At 40.1% G+C, this 27,664-nt stretch overlaps 1 protein-coding gene across 2 annotated transcripts; it reads left to right on the top strand.

Moving 5' to 3' along the window:
- On the top strand, positions 1–27,056 carry LOC310864656 (CD166 antigen homolog A-like). Of its 2 annotated transcripts, XM_083773354.1 has the most exons (16): positions 1–231; positions 16,538–16,644; positions 16,852–17,074; positions 17,652–17,716; positions 18,429–18,516; positions 19,448–19,621; positions 19,777–19,901; positions 20,052–20,184; positions 20,466–20,578; positions 20,969–21,095; positions 21,511–21,632; positions 22,255–22,387; positions 22,732–22,761; positions 23,424–23,535; positions 24,872–25,028; positions 25,289–27,056. In XM_083773354.1, exons 1-15 carry the CDS (start codon positions 174–176, stop codon positions 24,993–24,995), a joined length of 1,734 nt encoding a protein of 577 aa, XP_083629480.1. In that variant the 5' UTR covers positions 1–173; the 3' UTR covers positions 24,996–25,028; positions 25,289–27,056. The 2 variants fall into 2 exon arrangements, with proteins under 2 accessions (XP_083629480.1, XP_083629481.1); XM_083773355.1 differs by lacking the exon at positions 22,732–22,761.
- Positions 27,057–27,664: the final 608 nt, after the last annotated feature.

The following is a 27,664-nucleotide window of genomic DNA, read 5'->3' as shown; positions in this document are numbered from 1 at the left end:
GCACGTTGCCTCGGGAGAACCAAAAGATAACTAACCGAATTCATTCCACCGAGATATTAAAGTTCGAAGGAACGGTAAAGTATATTAAAAACAACAACAACTAAAAGGATCGCTGCTCCAACGTCTGCTGAAAATCATTTAAACTGAGAGAAGCATCCGAGACACTTGCGAGGATGCACTTGTTGTCTGCCAGCTGCGTGGGTGCCCTCATCATCGCTGTTATCTGCCAAGGTAGGCTTTGTCTTCATAACCATTCTGAATCATATTTGTTTTGTTTTAATTGTGTGTACTTTTGTGCAAAAATATAACGGTTTTGCTGCAAAACAATACATTTATGAAACTTAATTATTGCGTGCCACTCTGTAACCGCATGTTCATTTATTTAGAGCATTTTGTTTTAGTTTTTTAGACAATCAATATATGGTACAAAACCGCTCATGGGTGTGTATCTCGTTAATTAGCTTGTAGTAACGGTACGAGACGAGAGGAGTTATATAGCCTAATTATACCATTTCCCACTATAAAAAAACGCAAGAGGAGTTTGAACATTCACAACGAGTGTTTATAAATCGATTATTTAACACGAGATAAAATGAGTTACTCGTGCCACCTGTCTGTCTCTAGCCCCCAGAGAGAAGACAGGTTCCTTTCGATAGTCATCACACGTGCTATGCTGTGGTTCTCTGCGGTGCTTCTTTTCTGACTTTAAATGGAGCACAGATTGAGAGGGAACTGGGAGAGATTCAGTTAGGGTTTCAGTTTGGAATATAAGACCTTAGCCTGAGGTATAGGCCTACTTCGTATAGTGTTTAGCTGTGTTTAGTAATAGCTGTTTTCCCCATAGTAATATATAGCCTATCAGACCTCTAATGGCTCTCTAGAGTTTGTATGATTTGTAACTTGAAAATAGGTCTGTGGTGATTTCTAATCATTGGTATTTAAATATAATGTATTTTGCATGGATTGTGCATTGCTGTTTCATTCACGAAAACATTATTTTCAGGCCAATGTGTAAGAGTATCCTACCTATGCTACTTAGCTCGACCAGAGCTGCGCTGGAGTTCACCACTCCCATTAGAATGCTCTTATTTATTTTAGAGCATCACTTGTCCCCCGACTGACACCTCATTATATGACAGTGGTGCCTGTCATTGTACATGAACACAGTGCCTGCCACACCTGTCACTCAAGCTCAGACATTGTAATAGGAAACAAGAATGTCATTTTTACGAGTTTTAAGGTGCTGTTATGCTGGAGTGTTGTCCTGTGAGATGGTAAAAATTCAGTAGGATAATGAGGACAGATTTTACGGCCTTATCTACAACACCAGCACACGAGTAGGCTATTCAGGGTGTGCTTGCTTACAAAAGAGATGGCCAGTTACAGTCACCAGCCCTCTTATTTGAGTCACCATTGCTTATCTAATTAAGTTGCTGAAAACAATAAAACAAACATGATGTTTTTTTTAATTCAATTGAATAGTGCTGTCTTGTGTGGTTTATTGGTGGAGATTCACAATTTAAGCTGTATCACATGGTTAAAAAAGAAGAAGATGCCTTTTATCTCATTCTCTAAAAAGCAACAGCTCCTCAGGCTTTAAACACTGAAGACTGACCCTTGGGCAAGCCTGATAGTATTGAAAAACCAGGCCTTGGCTGAAAGGCTTTGAGAACAAATAGTCTGGAAAGATGCATCTGGTTTTTGTTCCCTCCTTACTCCCCTCCCCCACCATCACCCCTCCTGAATAGACAGCACTCAGTGTCACAGCTGGTATTTCCCGTCAAGTGAGCGGGGCTCTCTCCTTTTGCTAATGGATTAAACTGGCCTCCGTGCTCTGATGAGGGCAGGGTCACCCCGTTTCACCTGAGATAGATTGAGCGTCCCTTCTTTTCATCTGTAACTAGCTCCTGTCCAGGCTTGAAACGTGGTTGTTGTTGTAATAATAATGCACAGGATGGAAGGGCTTATTTGTATGCTCGGTTTGCATGTGGGATTTGTACGATGGTGTGTGCCTGCGCATGCCTTGTCTTGTCTTTTTTGTAGTCATGCTTCTCTTGATGTTTGAAAGATGTTTGTGGTTGTCGTGACACAACAAAAAAAGTGTTTTTTTTTTTACTATTGTATCTCCACATGAAATATAGCCGCATCCCGATGCAAAGCACGAAATGCTGCATCCGTGTTTGGGGCTGTCAAGTAGATTCTACCTCATGAAAACAGAACAAAATGTCTGTATTTTCAGTTGTTAGCAGACAAGCAGCCTATTCTTGTTCTAGGTAATTCAGATGCTTTTAATAAATGGCCAGGTACAATTTCAAAAATCTGTGAAATATCCGTAAACTCACAGAAGTGCGTATGAAGGTCAATATGTCAAGTTCATTATACATTATGTTATCATACATCCAAGTCTATGGTGATTGATTAGATTGTATTTTGATTATAAGTCTTATTTTTGGGTCTTTTAGGGTCCCTTCTTATTATCAACAAGGATAACACCCATACAAACTGGAAATAATTGCACTTTACTTTGCCTAAACACTTTTGACAAACGCCAGGGACAACAACATTCCACTGAGTTCAGTGTCAGTGACTGATTGTAATATTGAATTATATATTGAATGTTGATTAGGTTGATCAGCTGATTAGGACAGAGAGTGAGCTTTAGGTGAATGAGCCCACATTTTGTGTGCTGTTCAAGGCTTAATCAGACTGAAGTCAGTTAAGCTAAATCTTTAACTTTATATAGACTTCAAGACTTGATATAAAACATTAAACTATAACAGTAAAAGTGTCTGTGGTAGAAAATATGAGTTTGATTTATATCTTCCCCACAAAATGGCAAAAATAAATCAACAAACAAATCTGGTATGCAGATACTTATTGGCTTTATCTATTGTACTTGAGTTCTTATCTCCAGTATTTACACTGTCATGCCATGTATTTACATTGTAATATCTGACTGGGGAAAAAACTAAAAAATAGCCTAGCCTAACTGGGCCAATCTCTGAAGGAACAAATGGTACAAATCAACATAGTGCTGGTTGAGCAATATAACAGGCTAGATTTAGAAAGAGCCTAATCTAGACTGAGGTTATAGACTGCTTCTTATTAGGTATTCCATGCCTTTACCCCTGGGGTTAGGATTTATGGTGTCACATGGGGTAATGGTCCCAGCATGAGACAGGAACAGGTGGATATAGTGGTGCCTTTCTCGGGCCTTGTGATGAGGGACAGTGCTAATGATTCCTATCTGTTTTCAGTTATTAGCAGACAAGAAGTCTGTTCTTGTTCTATGCAATTAAGATAAGTGCTGCTAGAAGGGACATGATATATTCAACCTTTTCATAGCGCTTTTTTTTAACACAATATTGCTATTACCACGAGTCACGGGTAAGAGCGACAATGTCTGCCTCCTTAAATGAATAAACAATAAATCATCCAAGATTAGTTAACCATGGTCTAATATCACTATATACATCTTTAACTGGATTACTTTAATGAATAATAATAAATAAATGTGGGAGAATATAATTGATTAAAACGATCAGTGTAATTGCAGCAATTAAACACCCTAAATTTCACTTGCATTTAAGTAAGGCTGGGAGATGGCTAGGCTACATACAGTATGTCTTTATAATCACGACTAGAATTGCCTGTTCTATCATTACAATTTTCATTCATGTTAAGATATGCATGCTGGTATGTCTTTCTGCTCATTTGAAATGACTTTCTCTTCCGCATTGTTTGTTTCCCTTCCATCCTCTTATTCAAATACAGCATCTTTGCAATGCCATGCAAAATGAGGCTTTGTCATCCAAAGGGTGGACCCCCAAAAAGTTGCAATGTATCAACGAAGTGAAAGGCATGACAGCAGGGTAGAGTTGGCCGTGCCCTATGCAGTAGCAATCCCTTTTTTATGCAGAAATTCCCCCATTGAAATTCATGAACATATCCTTAGTTTTGGTGAAATCGGTCAACCCTTGTATTTGGGACAACAGTGAGGTTGTTTCTCTCTTTTGTCATTAATACAACCCCTGGCTTTCACTGGGTTCCTGGGGACTGTATTGTGAAGCAAGTTCTTTTTAAACAAATGCCTTTAGATAGTGATTTCTTCATTCTGCTCTTCTCTTTGTCATGAATATGGAGGAGCATGCACCCCTAGGAGAGGGCATAATATATCCACTGCTTGTCCTCACACTTAACATGCGCAACCCTATACAGTAGCAGAAGTGTCTCTCCCATGTGAAAAACTAACAGTCACACCTCGATCTTTGTTAGATTTTTTTCAATTGTAGTAGTCGTTAGTCTGCTTTAATTAATAGTGTGACAGCAAGCCATTAATTGTGGTAGCAATATGACCCCTGGGTCTTCTATTCCAGTGGAAACATGCTTTGTGACACATGCGCATGAAAGTAAAAAGAGAAGAGGGGGCGGATGCTTAAGTTAAGTTGGTCTTTGTTCTTATGAGTCATAGTAATGAATTTCTTTTTTCATTACAATGAGCCATCTATTTGAAAAGAGACAATACAGTAATGGGGTCCCATCACTGGGAGCCCATATTACCCCATGGGAGCCTCAGTGGCAAGGTCTCTTTCTGACCCATAAAAAGGTCAATTGTCACACCCATAAAATTTAAGCCTACACTCCCCATAAAGCCATTATTTCTACCTATTTACAAGAGCAGAATAGGATTGGCTTGCTATTGTGTCAGCCCCCTTTTTTTTTACTTGGCTTTATATTTTATGGTAGACTGTTGAATTGACATGGCTTTTGTTCAAAAGGTGAGAAATTCAAACCTTATGAAACGATATGCAATTTCTTCATTCCATTGATTCCTGAATGGACCTCTGTTAGGCCAAAGGGTGTTTGACTGGAATCTCTATTCACTGAAACCCTGTTTTGCAATGCTTCCGTCATCAGTCTTCTTTCTGTAGCCGTTTGCCTTCAGGGTTCAACAGAACAGTTTTGTGTCTGCATTTGACCTCAGTATCCTCTGGTCATTTTTAAAGCTGCTTCTTTGTGTTCTACTGATGCCCCCTCATCCATCCTTTGGACAATGCAGCAGGCTGCGCTCAGTGGTGCCTGAAGCCATCTATGATTCCTTGCTTCGACTGTTGAACTTGTTGGAGGAAACACAAGTTCTCATTCAGAGAGTACTTGACCAACTTTCACACAGGCACACTCAATCTTATACATTTTTGCTGTTATGTCATACTCAGGTCTATTTGTCATACCGTAAGAGTAAAATGCCTGCCAATTTCTTGAAGTTAAAGTTGTAAAGCATGTTCATAGACAATCTTTGGCCGAATTGATTTGGGAGGTGGTGGTTTAGGATCTAACCGTGAAGCGTTCTGAGAGGTTCAAAAGTTACTTCTGAGGAAACAGGTGCCTTGTCTCATACCTCAGAGACCTTCTGATGTTTTCTAAAGAGGTAGATTTATTACCTTGATTTAAAGGTGTCCCTAGATTGTGCCCGCTGCATATTCACAGAGGCCATGAACCCAGAGACTGGAATGTACAGTATGATAATAACAGGTTAAAGAAGACTTTTGCCATTCTTTGAAGCTTTTTTTCATACAAAACAGTTGTCCTTTTGAGCTCAAAACATTGTCACGTTACATCTCAGAGCAGCTAGGTCGTGGGGCAATAGAGCATATAATGAAAAGGGTATCTTTGAAAAACAAAGCAGAGCTCCCGCACACTGTCAGACACATTTGCCAAAAATGTTCTCAACGTTTCGGTCGCTTTAATAGACCTTCATCAGGACAGACCAGGAAAGGTCTCTGACAGTGTGTGGGACCTCTTCTTTGTTTTTCAAAGATAGCCTTTTTAATGTAGTGCTCTTAAAAATGTCTTACAGGGCCGTCACTAGGAATATTTTAAGAAATGTAATTCTCACAACTAACTAACTAACTCTATTATTATTAACTACTAAGGTGTCTGCCGTCTGCACTGGTATCTATGTGGAATCTATTCATATTCAAAGACTCATTTTACACCCTGGCTGAAATGACATTTTCCCTCCATTTTTTAAGCAGAATCTCTTGGCATCATCAGATAATGGAGTGGTAATAAAACAGAGAGCAGGAATGTCATTTTATAGTAGACTCATAAACACATTCTGCTACCTGGGCACTTGTAAAATAAATGTTGGTATTATCTTTTTTAATGCAAGCCTAGTGTATAGATGAGATGTGTGTGTTATATGCGCCAACCATTTTCCATTTTCCATTATTAGATTATTCAGTTTTCACTACTCATTTTTATCACACAACAAATAGCCTGTCTATATAATTTCTTAAGTGATTGTGATTTAATTGAACTCACTGCAAGAAATGTCACAGAGAAATGTAAGATTGGTTTTGTCTCTGTGGGGGGTAAAATTAATGATGGTAACGTTATGGCATTTCCAGGCATTTTCTTAGGACATCTTAAGTGTGCTTTTCTGGTGCTTGAGGGCAGGCTGAAGCATGTTCACCTATAAACCCAGCGGGCACCACACAAATGCTAATGGCTTCTCCAGTAATCTCTTTCAGCTATCAGACTCAGTGTATTGCTTAATGTGTGTTTTTTTTTTAATTATTTTAAATATATATATTTCTATTTACAAACACTACTCAGCCACACGCACGTACGTGCACACACGTGCACACGCGTGCACACACACACACACACACACACACACACACACACACACACACACACACACACACACACACACACACACACACACACACACACACAGATTATTATGTCATGCATTTATTGTATTGTATCAGCAGTTATGAAATAGATCATTCCTGCATTGAAAGTGTCAAGTGATGACAACAGTGTCAGCACATTTCTTTAGAAGTTACTCTGAAAAGTTTGCTGACTGTCTGGTAATGATGAAGGCGGTATTCTGCACAGAATGTTCCGGTGGAACATTTTGGTCCCAAGATCACTATGGCCTGTATCCAATTTAATTTGGCAGTATAAAAAAGCTTTTTCTGATACATATATTCATGCAAGCTCTTTCTTTACACAAATTCATCTTTCAAAATCTTAAATAATGCCTGTGGTGAGAGTTCAGGCTAGTTAAAGTTAGAAAAAGGGGGAAAAAGTTCACAGATCGTATTCAATAATATGAAGTTATGCAGAATATGTTGTTTATGCAAGACATACATCATTATTTGTGTTTGGCCTTGATTTATTACCAACAACAATCACAGCCTCTTGATAATACAAACCACGATATGTTAGCCTTATTGGAATGGGAGAACCAAGGCCTATCCTGTCTCACAGTGAAGGGGTTAGAAGGTCAGCCTTGATATGACTGCACAAGCAGCACAACAACAAACTGATCTCTTTGCACAACTAATGTGAAAACATCAGTGCAAGACTATGGTAATTACTGGAGATGGAAGCAATGTAAGCCATCTGTTGGACAAATGAGGATTTGTCCCTATTTGTCTAGGGCGGCATACATTATTTAGACAGTAAAGAGTAAAGTAAAGTTGTCCGCACCGATGAGTATGCCATTATTCATTTGGATTGGGAAAATATTAGTCAGCTTCAGTTCATACACCATTTAATGAAGCACTTTCAGATCGATAGCAGGATGCTGTTTTGTTTACCCACAGAAAAAAAACGATGAGACTCAGACCACTAATTTCTCTCTCCACATTGTTGGTCACGATTGCAGGCTGCTTGCCCATTATGTACTAAAGGCTCAATTTACCCTAAACAGAGTCGTGTGTTATGGCAAGTTTGATTGGTATCTGTCTGCAACCACAATATAACTATACAGATAGGATAATGGTAAATACAAGTGGGCCCTCTGGGACCTACGGAATGCAATGTTCAAAGCTTTTGTTTTGTGGGAGTTTAACGTGGGGGTAGGGATAACAATGCAGGGCGCATCTACAGGGAGGGAATGCCTCAAGTTGTGACCCAGAGGCAGATCTTCAGGTACTTCAAACCAAGGGTTGAAGTTGTAAATAGCGAAATCAAATCATTAGGCATCAGCTCGGCAGTTTTAAAGCACAAGTGCGTGCGTGCGTGCTTACGTACGTGCGTGTGTGTGTGTGTGTGTTGTACATTTCTCTCCTTGGATCCGGCATGCTTTGAAGGGCCCTCGTGAAAACCTGAACTGAATGGGAAAACAATCATCAGTGGGAGGACACCGAATGACCTCAGAAATTGTTCAATTTCTGCTTTGCTTGCATGTCTGGCGGGTCCTTGGATAAGGGAGGACAGGTAGTTTTATGGGTAAAGACAAACGGACACCTCCTTGTCTGATGCAATTCCTTTTGGAGAGACATGTCGAAAAGAGTAACGCTTTGATGTCAAGAATGTATTGTATACTTCAGGGACATTCTGAAGCTGTTTCACAATTCTGATGAACAGGCACAAATATATTGGTGGCATGTAGATTAGACACTTATAAATTGGCATAGGGCAGGGCCTCATTTCTTAGGCCCTGCCTGCCTGCCTGCCTGCCTGCCTGCCTTCCTGCCTGCCTGCCTGCCTGCCTGCCTGCCTGCCTGCCTGCCTGCCTGCCTGCCTGCCTGCCTGCCTGCCTGCCTGCCTGCCTGCCTGCCTGCCTGCCTGCCTGTCTGTCTGTCTGTCTGGCTGTCTGTCTGGCTGGCTGGCTGCCTGCCTGTCTGTCTGCCTGTCTGGCTGCCTGCCTGCCTGCCTGCCTGCCTGCCTGCCTGCCTGCCTGCCTGCCTGCCTGCCTGCCTGCCTGCCTGCCTGCCTGCCTGCCTGCCTGCCTGTCTGTCTGGCTGTCTGGCTGTCTGTCTGGCTGGCTGGCTGCCTGCCTGCCTGTCTGTCTGCCTGTCTGGCTGCCTGCCTGCCTGCCTGCCTGCCTGCCTGCCTGCCTGTCTGCCTGTCTGTCTGTTACTAGGATATCTCGAGCAATTATGAACAGATTTGCACCAAACCTGTTGGAGATGTTCGCCCTGGGTGAAACAAGAGATTATTAACTTGTCATGCCAATTGTCCGAAGGGGGGAGTGGCAGTGGGCAGACAAACCTTAATTTGAATACATTGACTTACAGTAAATGTGTTAAGAGCACAGGTTGTACATTTATACATAAACTAGATCATTTTCACCAGCAAGCTCTAACAATCAATGTTTCGGAATCATTCAGGTACTTTATTTATAACAAGAAAAATACCTGACATCCCAGGTGTAAATGGAACTATATGAAACAAAAATGTAACCTACTGTTGAACTTCAGAATCTCCAGAATATTGGAAACTGGAACAGAGACTGCAGGATGGTATTTATAGAATACAAGCTGTCATTCATGGGAACCCCGCCTGCATTTGTCCTCAAATATATTCTTGAGTAGTCTCCAACAGAGTTGTAGTATAAACACACTCAAGTTGCTAGTGTAAAAAAAAAGTTTAAAAAAACATATAAATATATTTAATTTAAAAGTCCAGATAGGCTACTGTACATTTTTTATTCCACCATAAGACTTACAGCAGAAAATAATTTACCTTTTTGGTTCTGTCTTAATCTTAAGTAAAGGCAATGGCATGAACTCCAGTTGTGTTACATGTATTACTTGTGTGTTATTTACACCAATTAGGTTAATTTGTAATCACTGTGGAATCAATGCAAAGCTTTGCCATTTTCAATAGGCAGGAATTATTCACCCAGTACGGTGCCGCCACCCCCCCTAGTACTTTTTTGTATGTTTTAATAGTAATAAAAAACAATAATTCCGGGGCTAAATTAAGTATAGGCTAAGTATGTCCTATTGAAATGGTCCATGGTCAAGACAACATTAGGCTTGCATAGCCTTTAGGCTATCTGTTGAGTTTTGCGAAAGAACATTTAATTGCTTCCTGTACAATACTGTGCATAACCCACATAGACCACTGTGTGAGGTAATCCAGGCTCTTACGGAGGCAGCAGGCAGGGTGAAGTCACTGCCAAAGCCAGGAGCTTTGAATTTGATTAGGAGTTAATGGACCAATGGGGAGCAGTATGGCCGTGCTTTGTTAATGGCCTAATGTTAGGCTTAATGGCAGGCCATTAATGGGAGATGCTGGTGGATATCATTGCTGTTGGAAGAAACCTTGTATCTCATATTTTTACAGTTTTAATGATTTTTTTTGTAACATATTTTTTTGTACTTTGTCGTGTGACCGTGTCGTGCAAAAGTAGCAAAAAGTTACAATCTACAAGCTCTCAATGCGTCGCAATTTGAGTCTTAAAAAAATAAGAAAAAGGCTGCACACTCATAGCCACGATGCTGAAAGTTTATTAACAGAAACCAACATTTCGACCTGTAAGGTCTTCTTCAGGGAATCAAGTGAGTCTTGTGACCTGCTATTTTCACTATTTTTGAAACATCTGAATATTTTTGTTGTTTTGGACATACATGGTTTCTGCTGGACAGCGGCGATATATATGCTCAGGACTGTATGTTCTCTCCAGAACTTGCTTACAGGCATTTCTTAACCACTCCTCCCCTAGGGTCGCCTGGCCTACGCCCCTCAAATACATAATTCACAACATAATGGACGTGATTTCTGAGTGCACTTATAGCCACTATCCCTCCAGAAGGCTGCTGTCTGTAAAAGCAGTTGGTTGCCGTACCCTTACATCGGCTGAAGCAATTTATGACATTTTAAGAGGTTTTCAGGGAAGTAATTTGTTTGAATGTATAGAAGAGCAGATTTGAAAGACTAATGATCATGCCACAAGATCAATTTCAGGCTAACCTTATGACCAGTCAATTTAGAGTTACCATTACTGTCCTCATAATATATGCATCATCTCTTCCTGACTGCTAATGACATTTGCATAACAAACTCACCTTCTAATATTTTCCACCATGTCCACTTTAAAGTGGACACATTGTGGTGTCAGTGTCAGCAGCTTTAAAGTAAACCCTAAGTTTTGTGATGAAGTGCAGAATGCAAAGAAAGACAGTATAATATCATTTATTAAAATAAATTGCTTGGCCATTAAAATCTTATCTTAATGAGATATTAAATCTATTGGTAAAATACTGCATCTTTGTACTGCTCTTTGTTATTTCAGAGCTTCGGTGTTGTTGGGAGCAGTTAACAGAAAATGTTGTTTATTTTGTTCTTATGTTCTATCATTGAACTGTGAGTGTGTGCATGGCTTTCTCGGCAGAAAGCGGTAGAATGAATTACAAACAAACTGCACAGACTGCGCTGTGTTGTTTTCTTCATCAAGAAACGTTCTTGGAGTCTGGACCCTGCGGAAGGTTTATGTCTATACCTTTCTGCAGTCAGACGATTTTTCTTTTTTCTTTTTCTTTTTTGTGTTTGTTGTGAATCAGAATAAACTTTATTGTTATATTACATACAGTTTTACAGGTGTAAAACAGTAGGTGAAATTAGTTTTTGAATTGAGTGAAAGCCGTTAAAGACAGTGTAGTGGTACACTCATATCTCTGATGCAACTGTGTTGACAATTCACATGCCAATGTTTAATACCAAACTTGCAAATTGGCTTCACTGTTCATTCAGACACCTAATTCGTCCAAGTGTGCCCTTTGTATCAGTTTGAATCCCCCTGAGACAAAACAATTTAACGGTCTCGTCGCTCTGTCCTTGTTGAGTCCTGCTCTCCTTTGTTTCCTGGAGTCTCGCACATCCCCTGAAAGAGCGGTAGAAACAGAAATCTAATCCTAAATCTACAAGCCTGAACAGGTATGGAAGCCTCTTCAGGACATGTCTTACATCAAGGAACACTGAGCCACTATTTCCGCCATGAGGCCACAATGGAAGTCTGACAGGTGGGACTGCAGGCTATGTTTTAACTACTGCTGTCGTCTGGAGGAGTGGCTGTGGGAGCCATTAAAGTTTATATTTGCGGATGTGTTTGGCTGTGTTTTACCACTTTACCATTCCTGTAAAATATAAAAATGAAGAAAAAGAGGAAAAGGGAATTCGTATTGAATATTGATTTGAATTCAGAGCTCAGGGTGGGTTTTCATTATGGGAAGAAAAATAACTCTGAGTGTGTTAATAATATACCACATGAAGACTCTATTTTCTAATTTGACATCATGGAAAAGCGGAAGAGCATAATTATATTCACTTAAAAATATGGTTTCAACAGCTTTCACTCTTTTAGCTTTCATCCTCAACAGACCAATTAACCAAACCCGTGGCTCAGAGTAGTTTTAGAAAAAGTAAGTTTAAGCCTATGTTTTCCTGCCCATTTGGGTTGTCTTTGCTCTGGAGTGTTTAATTATTGACTTAGCTGCACTGACAAAGTCCACACAGCTGGGGCACAATTCCAACCGCAGAGAAATTTGCCTACATCTCCAATTCAGATGTGATTTTTTGTGCACATGAACAAGTTCAGTCCATGGCTACCATTTCTACTGGCATAATGGAGTGTGATCATATTACTGCATGTTCTCATTGTTATTATTATTTTATGTCACAAAATCTTTCCAACATTGTGCACTTTCATGCTGTGACAAAACGTACAATTTATTACACACAGATCATGCAAGATAATGGGCTGTCTCTAACCTTAGGGGTGCACACGCTTATCCGACACCCCAGAAGTCCGACATGCGCAAATCACCCGTTGCTCCCGACATGCGTTGATCTGACATGCGTTGCGTCGTGCTTGTGTTTAGGGTTTGGGGTAGGGTGGTCTAATGACTTGTGTTTAGGGTTTGGGGTAGGGTGGTCTAATGACTTGTGTTTAGGGTTTGAGGTAGGGTGGTCAAATGACTTGTGTTTAGGGTTTGGGGTAGGGTGGTCAAATGACTTGTGTTTAGGGTTTGGGGTAGGGTGGTCTAATGACTTGTGTTTAGGGTTTGGGGTAGGGTGGTCTAATGACTTGTGTTTAGGGTTTGGGGTAGCGTGGTCTAATGACTTGTGTTTAGGGTTTGGGGTAGGGTGGTCTAATGACTTGTGTTTAGGGTTTGGGGTAGCGTGGTCTAATGACTTGTGTTTAGGGTTTGGGGTAGGGTGGTCTAATGACTTGTGTTTAGGGTTTGGGGTAGGGTGGTCTAATGACTTGTCAGATTGTTAGTATGTCAGAACATATGCCTGTACCCCGGCCTAACGTTTCGTGCTAGAAGGCTTTCTCACCTTTAGTTGCAGTTGTTTAGTCTTCATAAAAGTGGTCTAGTTGTTATTGTCTCTTAAGAAGGTAGTGCACGCACATCCATGGGCCAGGTGCAAGACAAGCAAATATATCGAAAAGAAGAATAGTGTGCACACTGGTGATGCTGAAAATGCTCCTCTGTAGTTTTATTGCTTGTCAACATTTCGATCTTATTCGATCTTCATCAGGACATATTGCATCATCTCTGAGTTTCTTGTCATGCTACTCTCCTATTTAAAGTGAAAACTGACCAAAAGATAAATAAATAAGCACCATTAATAATAATAAACTACTGTGTTAATGAATGTGATGTACCTAATACTTTATTTATATGGAACTGTAGCATATGAAGTCATGGGGAGTGAAGCTTGCATAGAAATAAATTATACTCAGATCTGTCATATGCATATTGGCAGGTGGGGACTGCATTCAGCGAGAAATGAAGAGCAGAAATTATCAGCTAAGACATGGTGCTCCCATGGATGGATTGCAGAACAGAAAGACTCCTGTCTGAAACGGATGTTGTAATTATGCTCTCAGTTATCCATCAATGAGATGATTATAGGCCCTCCCAAGAGAGAAAGACAGATAGACATAGCTAGGTATAGGCACAGAGACAGAGACATAGACAGGCAATCGGCCAGAGAGACAGAGAGATAGACAGGCAATCAGCCAGAGACACAAAGAGATAGACAGGAAATCAGCCAGAGACACAAAGAGATAGACAGGCAATCAGCCAAAGAGACAGAGAGATAGACAGGCAATCAGCCAGAGACACAAAGAGATAGACAGGAAATCAGCCAGAGACACAAAGAGATAGACAGGAAATCAGCCAAAGAGACAGAGACATAGACAGGCAATCAGCCAGAGAGACAGAGAGATAGACAGGCAATCACCCAAGAGACAGAGACAGATCCCAAGAGACAGAGACAGATCCCAAGAGACAGAGACAGATCCCAAGAGACAGATAGACAGACACACAGAGAAATGGAGAGACATAGACAGGCAACAGCGATGATAGACAATAGAAATGTGTCTAAGCCTTGCCCTTGATTGTGACCATGGCCTTTTACCTTTTCAACCCATAAGTTAATAACCACCAATTTTCATGAAAAGCCCTTCCATTCCAACCCAGTCTAATGAAATTCTGCCAGACACATATTTTGCTAACAGACAAGCGGAATTGGGTGAAATAACCTCCATCAAACTCCATTGTCGGACTAGCAGTTCCAAACACCCCAGTTCTCAACAACAACTTGTATTGAAATAGAAATATGGTCTCAAATGTCAAGCAGTGTGAGTTATAGGCTTATGCACATTGCCATGGCAATATCTTAAATTAACACCATTAAAACTTACTAATTGTATTAGCTTGTGTCTCTAGTTTCTATGCTAATCAAGCCTCTCGCCTATCTGCACCTGGCTGGACCCATCACCAATCTTTTGCATATGAACTGACCAAAGAATTCTGCCAAAGCAAAGGAACCTAACTGAAATGTATTTATGCAGACATATTTCCTAAATCTCAACATACCTAGGAGGAGGATATTTACTTATAGCTATTTGACAATGTACTTCAAGTACATTGTCAAAAAGTACCGGTAAACATCCAGTGATCCCAAGATCGTAAATTTCTCCACACAGCTTAGTCACGTGAGATGGCAGTTTACAGATCTTGTTCATCAATACACAAATAGAATTAGTCAAGCAAAATGTCATATAGAGTTAAGTTTTTTTTATGTATTGTATGTTTACCTCACACCTCTGGGCATTCTGAAGCTAGGGTATTTGCATTAGATTATTTGTATTATCTTCTTTCTTGTATCATGGGGATTGAGGTCCACCACGTATTGCACAGCCTTTACTTTTATATTTAATCATGGAAATGGGTGTGTTGCACAGAGACAGGAGAGAGAAAGAGAACACAGATGATTTCCCTTGTGGGCTTTGGAGCTGTTTTCTCCCATCCCTCCTTGGGGATACAAGGTACCTTAATCAGGAACATGAAGTGATCTTCTTTGGTGCTTTAGCCTTTCCCACTCCCCTATTAAGTAATGCCATAGATAGAAAGCTGGAAGCAGTACAAGCTCATTTTGCATGCATTTCGAGGATTTGACTTTGACTATAGTTGATGACATCACAACAAACATTCATCACCTGAGCCTAAAGGGTCTATTTGTACAGCTGTAGATGTAACACAAAGTGTGTGTACTACTTAGCTGTGTGCCAATGTGTTGTGAGCTTGTAGATCTGCTATATTTCATGTGTTCTTATCTTGCTCAACATCCTCATGTAATCATTGGTTCTCAATTTGATATAGCCTACAATAGACCAGAGAAAGGATTGCCAGAGCACTGTACAAAATGAAAGAGCCCTGCCTAGGACACAGTGCTCACTACTCAGTCTCCTGTGTACCAATCAGGTCTGAAGTATTCTCAATTGGCTGTAGAGGACATTTTAAGTAAACATTAAGTGATAGTAAAGTCAGAAGTGGTCAAAAGTATGGTTAGGTGATATCAAGCAATCTATACTGATATTACAGAAAACAATAGCAAAAGAAAGTTGTGCACTTCCATTTAAACAAGATTTATATTTATGGTACAGGCACACAGGGCAGATAAATGAACCTCTCATCTTCTGCTCACTCTAATAACCTCATGACAGCCATTTTAATGCTGATGAACTATCCTGAAGAGAGAGTACCGGTATACAAGCGCTCAAACTTTATTCTTTCCTGCCATGATCCCCCCCCCCCCCCCTCTCTACTTCTCTTTCTTGGGAAAAAAATGACACGATGGGAACTATGCACAAAAACATTCTATATTGTCACTATAGAAGCATTATAGGTTGCTGCCGTTGGTTTGAGTGGTTTGTATTACTTATTAGACTACTAGTGTCCTGTGCTTCTCTGCAAGCCTTTATTTGCTGTTTTGTTCAATATATTATAACCATAATTTATGGATTACACAGTCAGACTGCTGATGAGCTTTGCTTGGATAGGACCATAGTAATCCAGGTGTTCTCAACCTTTCTGGCTGAGGACCTGTAAATGCTTTGGCCATGTCTCGAGTCCCTGACCAGGGGCTTCTTGAAAAGTTACAGTTTGCGGTCTTCTATTTATCCTTTAACCGTTAAAGGATAAATAGAAGACCGCAAACTAGCCTGACGTTAAAGTTTAACGTCAGGCTAATGCCTGGCCGCACTCACACATTAGCTCGCATAGCATGTGTCCGCCCCATACACACCCATTAATCTCCCCCCTATCCCCCTCCCATGAATGGGTGTGTATTGGGCGGACGCATGCTGCACAAATGTGTGGCCTCAGACATGTACAAGAGAGCATTCAGTGGAAAAGTCAGTGTTAAACGTGTATTTTTTAGTCAGAAGGTTGTCATGGCTTTGGTTTTAATTTATCTTTTTTCCTCTCACTTTCAGTGAACAGTTTGGAAACTGTCATCGGTGAATATGGGGAAACACTTGAGGTGCCATGCAACAATGGAGCTGCAAATCCAACTGGCCTTTTGATCACTAAATGGAAATACGTAAGTTATTAATTACTTCATTAATTTATTTGGGGCGAGACAGGTGGTAACTGACCTTGTCTGAAACATACAGTCTCTATCTATCTACAATAGAAAATGCAACTGTTCTTACTCATTAACCTATAGTTTAGACTCAAGTTTGCCACTATACTTTTACAGTTAGCCGGCAGAAGAGTAACAAAATGTACAAACTTGATTATTCCACAGGACAAAGGAGAGGGTGTTTCAGGTGACCTAATTGTCAAGCCACAAGACCAGAATGCCTCAGTCATTGCCACTGACAGCTACAAAAGCCGTGTGAGCTTGTCCGGAAACTCCAGTCTACTCATCTCTGAAGTCACCCTCAATGACCAGAAGACTTTCACCTGCATGCTGGTTTCTGGAGTAATGTTAGACATCAGAGAATATCCTGTTTCTGTGCAGATCCGCAGTGAGTAAACAGAACATTAACACATTCTATATTAATTTCTACTCTTAATTTTATTGTCTCCACCAGGCCGAAGGCATGGGGAGAGAGTATGTTTTGCACTCCGTCCGTGTGTGAGTCTGTGTGTGTCCGTCCGTCTGTTACCAGCTAATCTCCGGCACCGTTAACCCGGTCGATGCCAAATTTTGCACACACACTCCCTGGATGCCAACGATGAACCTCTGCCCCAAATGTTCCAGAACGGCCTGGTGGAGAATAGTTGATGATATGCATGAATCAGTGTAAATAATGAATAGGATGTTACCGGCAGTTTCCCGGTAGTTGCTGCGTGAAGCGGTGATCACGAGATGAGCGGCAGTGGAGTGACATAATCCCCCGGCACATGCCGCCCCTCTCCCCGGCAGCGCCGCGGCTGTTACCGGCAGTTTACTGGCAGTTGCGGCGGCGGAGCTCCCCCCGGCAGTGACTCATGCCGTTGTCGGATTATGCACTCGCTGCTTCTGGTGTATTTAAAGCGCTTTGAATAAAAGCACTATATAAATGCACCATTTATTGATACTATTTAAAATTTGTATTGCAGAGGCTCCATCCAAGCTGGAGATTGCTGACAAAGCTGAAGAACTAGAGATTGGCAAACTAGTTAAGGTAAGATAATAGATAATGATATAATTGCTTATACCTACATTATTCTAAGCAGGAAAGCATCAGGGGAAAAGCACAATCATTGGAGTTAAGGCTTCACGAGGCGGAATGATGACTTCTTTGATGTGATGCTCATGAATTAGTTAACAGCAGTATCATCCCACCCCCCCATGTCCTCCCCCCCCCACCCCACCCCACCCGACCCCACGCACGCACGCACGCACGCACGCACGCACACACACACACACACACACACACACACACACACACACACACACACACACACACACACACACTCTCTCTAATTAACAGACCCAAAGGAGAGGAGATGCTTTAGTAATGCTTTAGGCATTTCATGGTCTATTGCATAGGAAAGGAGAGTCCTCGAATTCTATTAATGAACTGAAAGACCTCATTTGGACAGCTGTTTGATTGATTAAAAGGATTAATAGATTCATGCTAAAGTTATTCTTTTACATATAAAAAGCAGCTCTCTGGCGGGTAGCTTAGTCAGTAGAGCGACTACTGGCCACCACTCAGTATGAGCACAGCTTGCACCTCAGCAATCCATCTCCCAGTGGTCCCAGTGCATTGAAAAAGAGAACCACATTCTTGGCCGATATCAATTAAGCCAGTCTGACAGTCCGACCTTACGTAAATGTAGGTATTTTCAATTTTCTCACTATTGTTTCTCTTCTCATTACCTATTCTGCAGTTGGGGCAGTGCCGTGCAGAAGATGCCTATCCAGCTGTCAACATTACATGGTTTAAAAACAAGCTACCTCTGGTGGCTGATGGCAAAGGTGTGTATTTCAACCTTATTTATCACTGTAAAGAACATCTGAGCGAGGTATAACAAATTGGCATTTGACAAGTTTTTGCAGAAATAATATTGTGCTGTTCCAGGCAGACTGTGCTAGGCTTCAGCTATGGATTTCAGTTCCCTCAGTCTGCAGTCAATATGTCGTTCTCATTATATCATTGCTCAATAGAATTGTTACCTACAGTATGTGTCTGTCCTGTCAAAAGTAGACCAATCACAGCTCATGCAGCAACGTGCACTCGACTCCGGCCATGAAAGCTTGGAAATATCTGCCAAAGTCAAAGTGAAACTCATGATGAGCATGAAAGTTGGATCATAGTTGAAAATATATGCATTTCCTATTTTTTTTGACTGGACCATCGTTATTAGTGCGTATATAGTGCTGTCGCCTCACAGCTAGAAGGTCCTGGGTTCGATTCCCGCTGGGGACGCTGTGGGCACTAGCGGCGTGTTCCCTCCTCTGCGTCATCAGTGCCCATACCCAAGGCGGGGGTTGGCGATAGGGCCTTTCTGTGCGGAGTTTGCATGTTCTCCCCGTGTCCCCAAGGGTAGATACCCTCACAAAAACATGCCGTAATCCTGGTCTCTAAAACTACCTCCCCCTGGCCAGCCGCCTGATGGAGGGGAAAGGAACTGGTCGGAATAACGTGTCCCTTCCACGCGCTACGTCCGGCCGGGGAAATTCCCCTCTGTCAGGTGAAAAGAAGCAGCTTGGACTCCTCATGCATAGAAGGAGGCATGAGGTCAGTCCGCTGCCCCCCCAGGTTGGCAGAGGAAGTGTAGCGCCCAGGATTACATTAGATAATTGGCACTGGGTGAAAAGAAAAACTGGGTTACAAAATCGTGGGATAAAAATGTAAAGACTCTACAATGCCATATGTATTAATGAGTGCTGTTTGCTTTCGCTTTAGCAATCATAATCAATGATTCAGTGCAAGTGGACCCCGAAACTGGCCTGTCAACAACTTCATCCACACTACAGTACACTGCGGAGAAGGCAGACACAGATGCCCAGTTCACCTGTGTTACCCTGCTCTCTGTGGGAAAAGAGAAAGTCTCTGCTCCAGCGACATTTACCGTCACCTGTAAGTACACAAGTTCTATCCCAACGTCTAAACCAGTAAACCCTAGTGTTAATTGATTGAACAGTTTACAAAGAAGAGTGTACAAATGGAGTCTGAGTTCAGTCAACACTATGGATTTTACTGTCTAATGACTGCTCTCTGCTGTCCCTCCACAGATCCCACCGAACACATTAGTCTCCAGGTAATGTCTGAAGGGCCTGTTACAGAGGGAGACAACGTGACCCTGAAGTGCATGGCAGATGGAAACCCAGCTCCTACCAGCTTTAACTTTCACATCAAGGTAAGAGATCAACTTTATTCTTCATCTAAAGCTCAAGCAGGTTATAACAACAATACACCTCTAAAACGGTAACAACGTTGGTTCTCTGTTAATGAAAGCTAAGCTATACTGTATGTGTGATGGCTGAAATATACCACTCTGACTTCAAAGGGAGAGTTGGTGAAAGTGGAGAATTCAAACACCTACACCTTGACCGATGTCACTCGTGATGCCACTGGTGAATACAAGTGTGCTCTTACTGCCGATGCTAAGATTGAAGCCTCAGAGAACATCACAGTCAACTGTAAGTAGTACTGAGTGTTGTTTATTACGTGAATCAAAGATTGTACTAAAACTTTATTCTTTACTAGTCTTATACTCGTTGCCATACATTGTTTCTTTTTTTAGTTAGAGTATAGTTAGTTGAATTTTGGTAAAGCAGTGTTAACAGTGAAACTGTGGTTCAGTTGTGCTTGGGTGATGATGTATTGGACCGGGAGGTTGTCATTTCTACTGCAGGAGTGCTGTAAATGTTTTCCGCAAGGTTCTTAAACAGTCTTTTAATGATGCTGTACTCTCTTTTAGACCTAGAAATGAATTTAAGCCCCTCTGGGAAGATTCTGAAGAGAGCTGGTGAGACCTTGGCTGTGAGCCTGCATATTGATGCATCTGAAGTAGCAACGGTGTCCTGGACAAAGGTAAGACTCCTATGTGTAAATCAAAGCACATATGCAAGTCATAAAGTGTGACAAAGTGTCCCGATATTGGAAAATAATCCCGGCGTTCACTATTCTATTCACTGAAAAGAAAGAGAGCCTGTTGTTTACATTTCTTTATACTTTCATGATTGAGGAAAGCAGTAAACAAAAGCTCTGTTGTTAGGTTACTACTTTCTAGTCTAGTCCAACAAATGGTTGCTACAGGTTGTTTACTGTTACATATAATTGAATATTTCAGGAGTATTGACAATACTAACAGACATCCACTATCCAAGTATTTTTGGTGGCCATTGTATTAATATACGGTATGTCCAGTATATTTGTGGGTCTAATCTGTTGAAAATGTTTGCATTTTTTTAATTTCATTAGGATAACATTAAGCTTGATGGGGAACCCAAATTTGACAAAGTGGCCTATTCTAACTCTGGTCTCTATGAGTGTGAAGTGAGGATCGGAGCTATCAGCCAAAAAGGATCTTTTGAGCTTGTTGTCGAAGGTAAGGAATGAGATGCTCCCTAGTCATCTTTGATGTAGCATACTTTGTCAGTACTCCAAACACCCTTGGGAGGATGCAAAGCTTTTCATACATAAAGTAATAACCTACTCGTCCACAGTCATTCATTCATGCATTCATTCATTCATTCATTCATTCATTCATTCGTTCGTTCGTTCGTTCGTTCATTCATTCATTCATTCATTCATTCATTCATTCATTCATTCATTCATTCGTTCGTTCGTTCGTTCGTTCGTTTGTATATTGTTGTTTGTTAATGTTGTTCAGCTGCTCATTTCAAATTAAGAATTGATTTATATTTTTTATAGAGTTGTATAGAAGTTGAATTGTAATTTGAATCAAGCTTTAGTCTGATGTAGCGTACTGTTGCTCAAGTGGCATGTCTGTCTTCTTGCAGGTGGGGCAGTTATCAGACAGTTGTACAAGCACTTTGGGGAAGATAAGCAGCATAAGGTCCTTTACTGTGAAGCTGAGGGCTCCCCAAAGCCTGTTGTTACCTGGAGCATCAATGGAACATCGGTAAGCAAATGCTCATCTAAGCACCCCCTAAGAAAACCTTAAAATGATCCCTATGACAAAGGTTTCCAACTTTTTTCCTTTCTTCTTCTTTAAAGATTATTCAATGACATTCAGATCAAATTAAAAGCCAAGTTGTTTACAATGCAGACACATCATCTTCTATTTATAAGTAGAAATGTTGTTTGCAATTTTCCTTTGTCTACAGTTTTTCCCACTGGCCTTCATCACAAAGGGATACACTCCCCTGAGCCACACTGTAAATCCACACTATCCCCTAGTGGGGTGTTGTGGAATAACATTGTATACTACTACCCTGCTTATAAGGGACAACTTAAGCTTCAGATATTTAAATACTAGTCCACATCATGAGTTTTTTTTTTCATATACATTTATAGAAATGACTTAAAATCTGATGTTTTTGAAAGGTTATGTGGACAAAGCTGCTAGATGTACACTCTACAGCCAGTACTCAAATTATAATATTGGCCTATAAATGAACATTTTAATGACATTGTATAAACTTGGTTGTGGAAGATATTATAATTTCAAGAACATGCCAGGACTCGAGCTCAACTGAACAAATCAAATATTCCAACCTGTGCTTTTCTTTCACCATTTTTAGGCTGACGAGACCCCTTTCATCAATGGGAAGATTACACATACACTCAATGTGGTGCCTACTGCCAATCTCACCGTCTCTTGTTATGTGTACAATGAGCATGGACAAGACTCTAAGGACATAAAGGTGTCAGCCTGTAAGTACAGTGTGGTAGTATGGACCGAAGATCACTGCATCCGTCTGCATGATGTCTTGACAAAACAGTACCGTAATATGTTGACATTTTAAAATTGAATCATGGAATCTTCCTCATATGTTTCCTGCATGTGATCATTTCATCTTCTTTATCTTTATCTTTATCTTTATATCGGGATGCTGGGCTCTATCCTTTCCTTCTTTGAATCACATTCTTTATGTGCATGCAGGAACAGTCTATAATTTAGTGTAGAGATTCTCATATAGCTTGAAGGTAAACAGTTGTCTGACCAACAACTTTGTCTCTTTGGATGGACGTTAATGTTATTTCATATCTGATTTCAGTATTTGAGGAGGTGAGAATGGATAAACAAGGTAAGTTGTAGTGGTCTTCTTACTTGTATGAAAAGGGGCGTAAAGGAGATGTTAGAATTCACTTAGAACCCCACTTAGAATAGCCTATCACCACAGTGAAATTTAACTTTGAACAGTTTGGTATAGGTTCCCACAGCAGTTGTTTATACATTGCTTTGAAGTATATGGAATTACTATGCAGCACAGTAGAGTAAGGGGAGTTGAGCTACCAGCATCCTGACAAAATATCTACTATATGTTGATATATATATATATATATATATATATATATATATATATATCTATCTACTGATAATTAACGAAATAATATATCTTGAGAGATATTTGTTATTAACCACTTTAACCCTTTATATTTTGTTCGAAGTCAAATATCGATCTAAAACCTCACAATGCGCCACACCATGACAAGTTGTGAGCTTATAGATCGGCTATTTTTGAATGTTTTCTTCCAAATGTTTGCCCATTATTACATGCCCAGAATCGGAACACTATGTGGTTAAAGATATAAAGGACATTGACAGCACTAGTATGCCCATTCATTCATGCATTTATTTATTTATGCATATTATTGTTTCTATTCATTTCCCATGATAAATCTCCATTGGAAGGGTTGGGGTATGATGCTGAAAACTCTCTGATGTTTCTGACATATTGTGTTACAGACCAACCGGATGACAGTGACCAAACCAAGGTGGTGGTTGGAGTTGTTGTCGGCCTTCTCGTTGCCACTGTGATTGTGGGCCTGGCATACTGGGTTTACACGAAGAAATACAAGTAAGAATCCAAATGAATCAATTCACAAATTGAAACCAACGTGCAATTCACGGAGGGATCAGTATGTCCCTGATATGTGTGGATCACGGCCGGGTGTATTTTACTTATGGCGGTTGTCGTAAAATTACAGGCGCATTATTGTTCAAGTTCATTTGCATTGTTACACGCCCCATTTCATGCCATAAGGCAACAGGAAATATCTAATGTCAGGTGAAAAACATCATAACCTGCAAAACACACAGATCTCCAAGATTACAATACGGTGCTCTGCGATGCACCGCACCGCATGAACTTGTATATCAGCTTATTTTGGCAAGCGAGTCCCTCTTGCAATGGATGAAATGACGGAACATTATAAAGTATAGACTACTCTCAAGTATAATGAGAAAGAAGTTAATTTATATAGAGCTCAACCTCATGACCAAAGGCTAATAAAACTTGAAATGGACATTATATAAGCCCAATTGCTACTAAACAATCGCAAACTTACCGTAGCCGAGGTAAAAGAATGATGCTGGAATATCCAATCGTTTTGATTAGAGCTTTATTGATTACTGAGGTGATTCTGTCCTTTGGATACTCATCATCCACTGTCCCACTAGCCTACATCGAGTAATGGACATGGCATGATTTCGAACAAAAATAAAAAGAAAGGGCCGTAATAATCCATAACAGAGCTTTATTGATTACTGAGGGGGAAATATTTTGGATTAATCACGTTCCTGTCGGAAAAGATAGATTTCATCCACGTTTCCTCATGAAATGTTAGGACTTATGTGGCATTCATGTGATCAATATACAGTAGCCTACACTATTATACATTAATAGCATGACACAATGGGGGTGCATCTGCCCAGTGTCTGCGAGGCAGCAACATAAGGCATGATAGTCGGAGGAGAACTGGCTCGAGAGCTGGCTTAAAACTTTGGCTGAGTTGGCCGACACTGAGCGACCTAATAATTAAATAATGTGGTCCGCAGGCTGTGGGGGTATATAAATGTCCTCGAAGTGACTCTTTCAACAAGCTTTGAACTGACCAGAACTGGGACAATTAATTGATCTTAATACATAACACATATACGCAAGCTTTGATCCCTGGTAAGTCACCCTGTGGAACTGACGTGAGATTGAGCGGACCGTGTGCCCAAATTCACAGCCCCCAAAAAATTACGAATCCCACACCTAACGTAGGAATGGTCGGAAATGCCGGTATGCCCAAAATATGAGTGTAAATTGCTTTGTGAATATGGCCCAAAGTGATGGATTTCCATCAAAAGAACTTAAACATTTTCACATCCAGAAATGTAACTTATGTGATTTGTTCTTTAAAAAAAAGGCAAGGAACCTGGAAGACTAATGAGAAGGAAGATGGATCATCTGAGGAGGGGAAGAAGCTGGAAGAGGTGGAGGTGGAGAAAGTGGAGGTGGAGGTGAACAGCCAAAAAGCTGAGGAGGTGTAAAGTACCAGGAGTCAGCCAATAGGAATGTGAAAGGTACTGTCGAACACTAGTTCTCAAACCTTTTCTTGTCAAGGACCCCCAAATTGATTTGTATTTGGCTGCGGACCCCCATTTGAAAATGCTTTGTGCCAGGGAGGAAAGCCTGTTATTCCTTCTAAAACTAGCCGTGTGATTTGGTTTTGAAAAAAGGAGAAAAAAATAATAATTGTGGTTAAATTTCGGTGTGACCGTGCCCTTAAATTGTTTTTCAAAACAATATTCCTAAGATGTTTTCTTTTTTCTTTCCCCTACAGTGAACAATTGGAAACAAGAGGCTTTTGCACACTCCTGTGCAGCTCTGTTGAAAATGGGCATACGTTATGAATGGAGATGATTTAGATTTGGATTCAGGGACAATTTTCGCACCCAACACCACATCCAAAAGGTCCCCCTTTCTGAAAAATGAAGGGATATGTGATATACATAACTTGTCTGCACTACTGATACATACCAACATGCTTGTTATAAAATATGGTTTCACATTTGCTTGAAGGAATGTGGGAAAATTAAAAAGAAATGCAAGTTTTCTTTTTCCTTTTTTCCTTATTTTTCTCCCGTTGCTGCTAGTAGAATTGCTACTGGACCAGTTGCCTTTGCTGTAAGGATGTATGGCTCCCATTGGCCTATATCTGTCTGTAACCCATAGTGCAGTAGGGTTTTTTGTTTGTTTTTTGTTTCACATCCCTCACAATTGTTACATCTTAGTAATGTGTTACTTCTTGTTGGTTATTCATATGTCTCATTACCACCTATACCTTAAAAGTCATCACTGTTTTCGGCTGCGTTTTGCCTATCCATGAGATGTTGAAATTGAGATGGAATTTGTGAAAGAGCTAAGGGTATACACTCTTTAGTTGTAGAGGGTCATATGATTTACGGGTTTTCAGGCATGTGTCCCCTGGCCTTATAGGAAGTAGGAGATGTGCCCCAGAAATTCTTTGGATGTTTATATGATTTTATTATTTGTTTGTACATCATCGTATCAGGATCGATTTTACAGGTACTGAATTCACTGTGTGTCACATTATGTAGCTTTGATATAGCCATTACTGTAAATGACAGGTATATTCTCAAAAAACAATACTAATAATAATCAAATAAAGCATAACAAACCATTTTAGTAGCATTAAGAAATGTTTATTGTTATATCTGTTTCATGAATTGACTGTATGTTATTGTCAGCCAACACTGAGTCCAGTGATTGAAGATGAAGCTTGATAGGTTAAGAAGTTAATTTGAAAATAGATTTGCAATATAGACAGGTTCACGTATTCTTTTGAAAATCTACCTGTTAACTACCAGTAAAGGTTTCAGTTTGCAATGTGATCTATGGTTTATGTTTTCTTTGTGTACAATCAGATGTTAAATACTCAGCTGGACACTTCACAATTTTGGTAAAGGGTTATCCGTGAGCATTTATGAAATCTCAAAAGCCTATATCACACCTGGATGTAATTGTAAACAATGTGACTTTATTTTTGTCTTTGCTATTTATACTGTTCAATATTATAAATAAACTGTCAAACAATTGTAAAGTCTTAGGTTAAAACAATTGGTAACAATTACTGACTTTATAGAAACAAGTTTCGGAGTCATTTGTAGGCTTGGAAATCAACCAGCTTCTGGTTGATTTCCAATTCAATGTGTGATATCTTTAGATTGACAAGCTGACGTTTATTCCCTACATTGTATAAACTAATTAAATTGGAAGTATGACCAAAGAGTGAATATTACCATGCAAGTATTGTAAATATCTGGCATTTGTTTTTGTACTTTTGTTTAAAATAAAGTGTACATTTCAGAACATTATGTCAACAGAATGTTTTTCAGTCGTGAAACTGTGATATTTCCTGCTTTATTTAATGTTTTGATTCACACAAGTCTTAAGGTACTGTCATGAGCTCATTGTCATTGACAGACATGGCATGGGAGGATTATAGATGCATATGTTATGCCCTCTGAAGCCATGAATGGTTTGTTTACATCCTTTTATTTTTTCCAAGAATTAAACCAAACTAGAATGTGCAATTATTTCAACAATAAATAATGAGTGCTGTATCTGATGGATTTGCACAAATGCACGAGTAATTTATTTGTGTAATGTAATGCAGGTGTGGGCATACTTTGATGATGGAGAGGGCCATTATTGTGCCACACTCACTCTAGAGGGCCACATTGCATATTACTGTCGTAGCAAATATAGACGATCGAAGTGCAAAACGCATTGCCGTGTTTTGAGCTTGTAGATCGACAAAAATAGCTACAAAAAAAATCTACAAACTCAAAACACGTCGCACTACGCCGCATTTTGAGCTTGTAGATAAGCTATTTTTGCTATATTTGAATTGAAATACTGAATGGGTTTTTTTTGTTGCTATTTGTTATTTTATTTCAAATGCCTTTCAAATGCCTTTAGTTATGTTAACTTTATGAACTAAATACAAATACATTGGACATAAAACAATACTAACATTTTAATACTAGCAAACCCCTTATAAATAAGGGCTAATAAAGAAGGCACAGGCTATGATAAAAGAATATCAGAGAACAGGTCAAACTCACAACATGAAAGTGTCTGAAACAGACACTTTCATGTTGTGAAATAAGCATATACTTGTAAGCACAAAATG

This window comes from Protomyctophum parallelum (assembly GCF_964188405.1).
Source record: "Protomyctophum parallelum genome assembly, chromosome: 9".
In the NCBI taxonomy this organism is placed as follows: Eukaryota; Metazoa; Chordata; class Actinopteri; order Myctophiformes; family Myctophidae; genus Protomyctophum; species Protomyctophum parallelum.
This window is presented reverse-complemented; position numbering and strand designations above follow the sequence as displayed.

Coding starts and splice junctions, on each gene's coding strand:
- LOC310864656 (XM_083773354.1), top strand. CDS start 174: ATGCACTTGTTGTCTGCCAGCTGCGTGGGTGCCCTCATCATCGCTGTT. Junction 16,645..16,851: donor TGATCACTAAATGGAAATAC/GTAAGTTATTAA, acceptor ATTATTCCACAG/GACAAAGGAGAGGGTGTTTC. Junction 21,633..22,254: donor GGAGCATCAATGGAACATCG/GTAAGCAAATGC, acceptor CACCATTTTTAG/GCTGACGAGACCCCTTTCAT.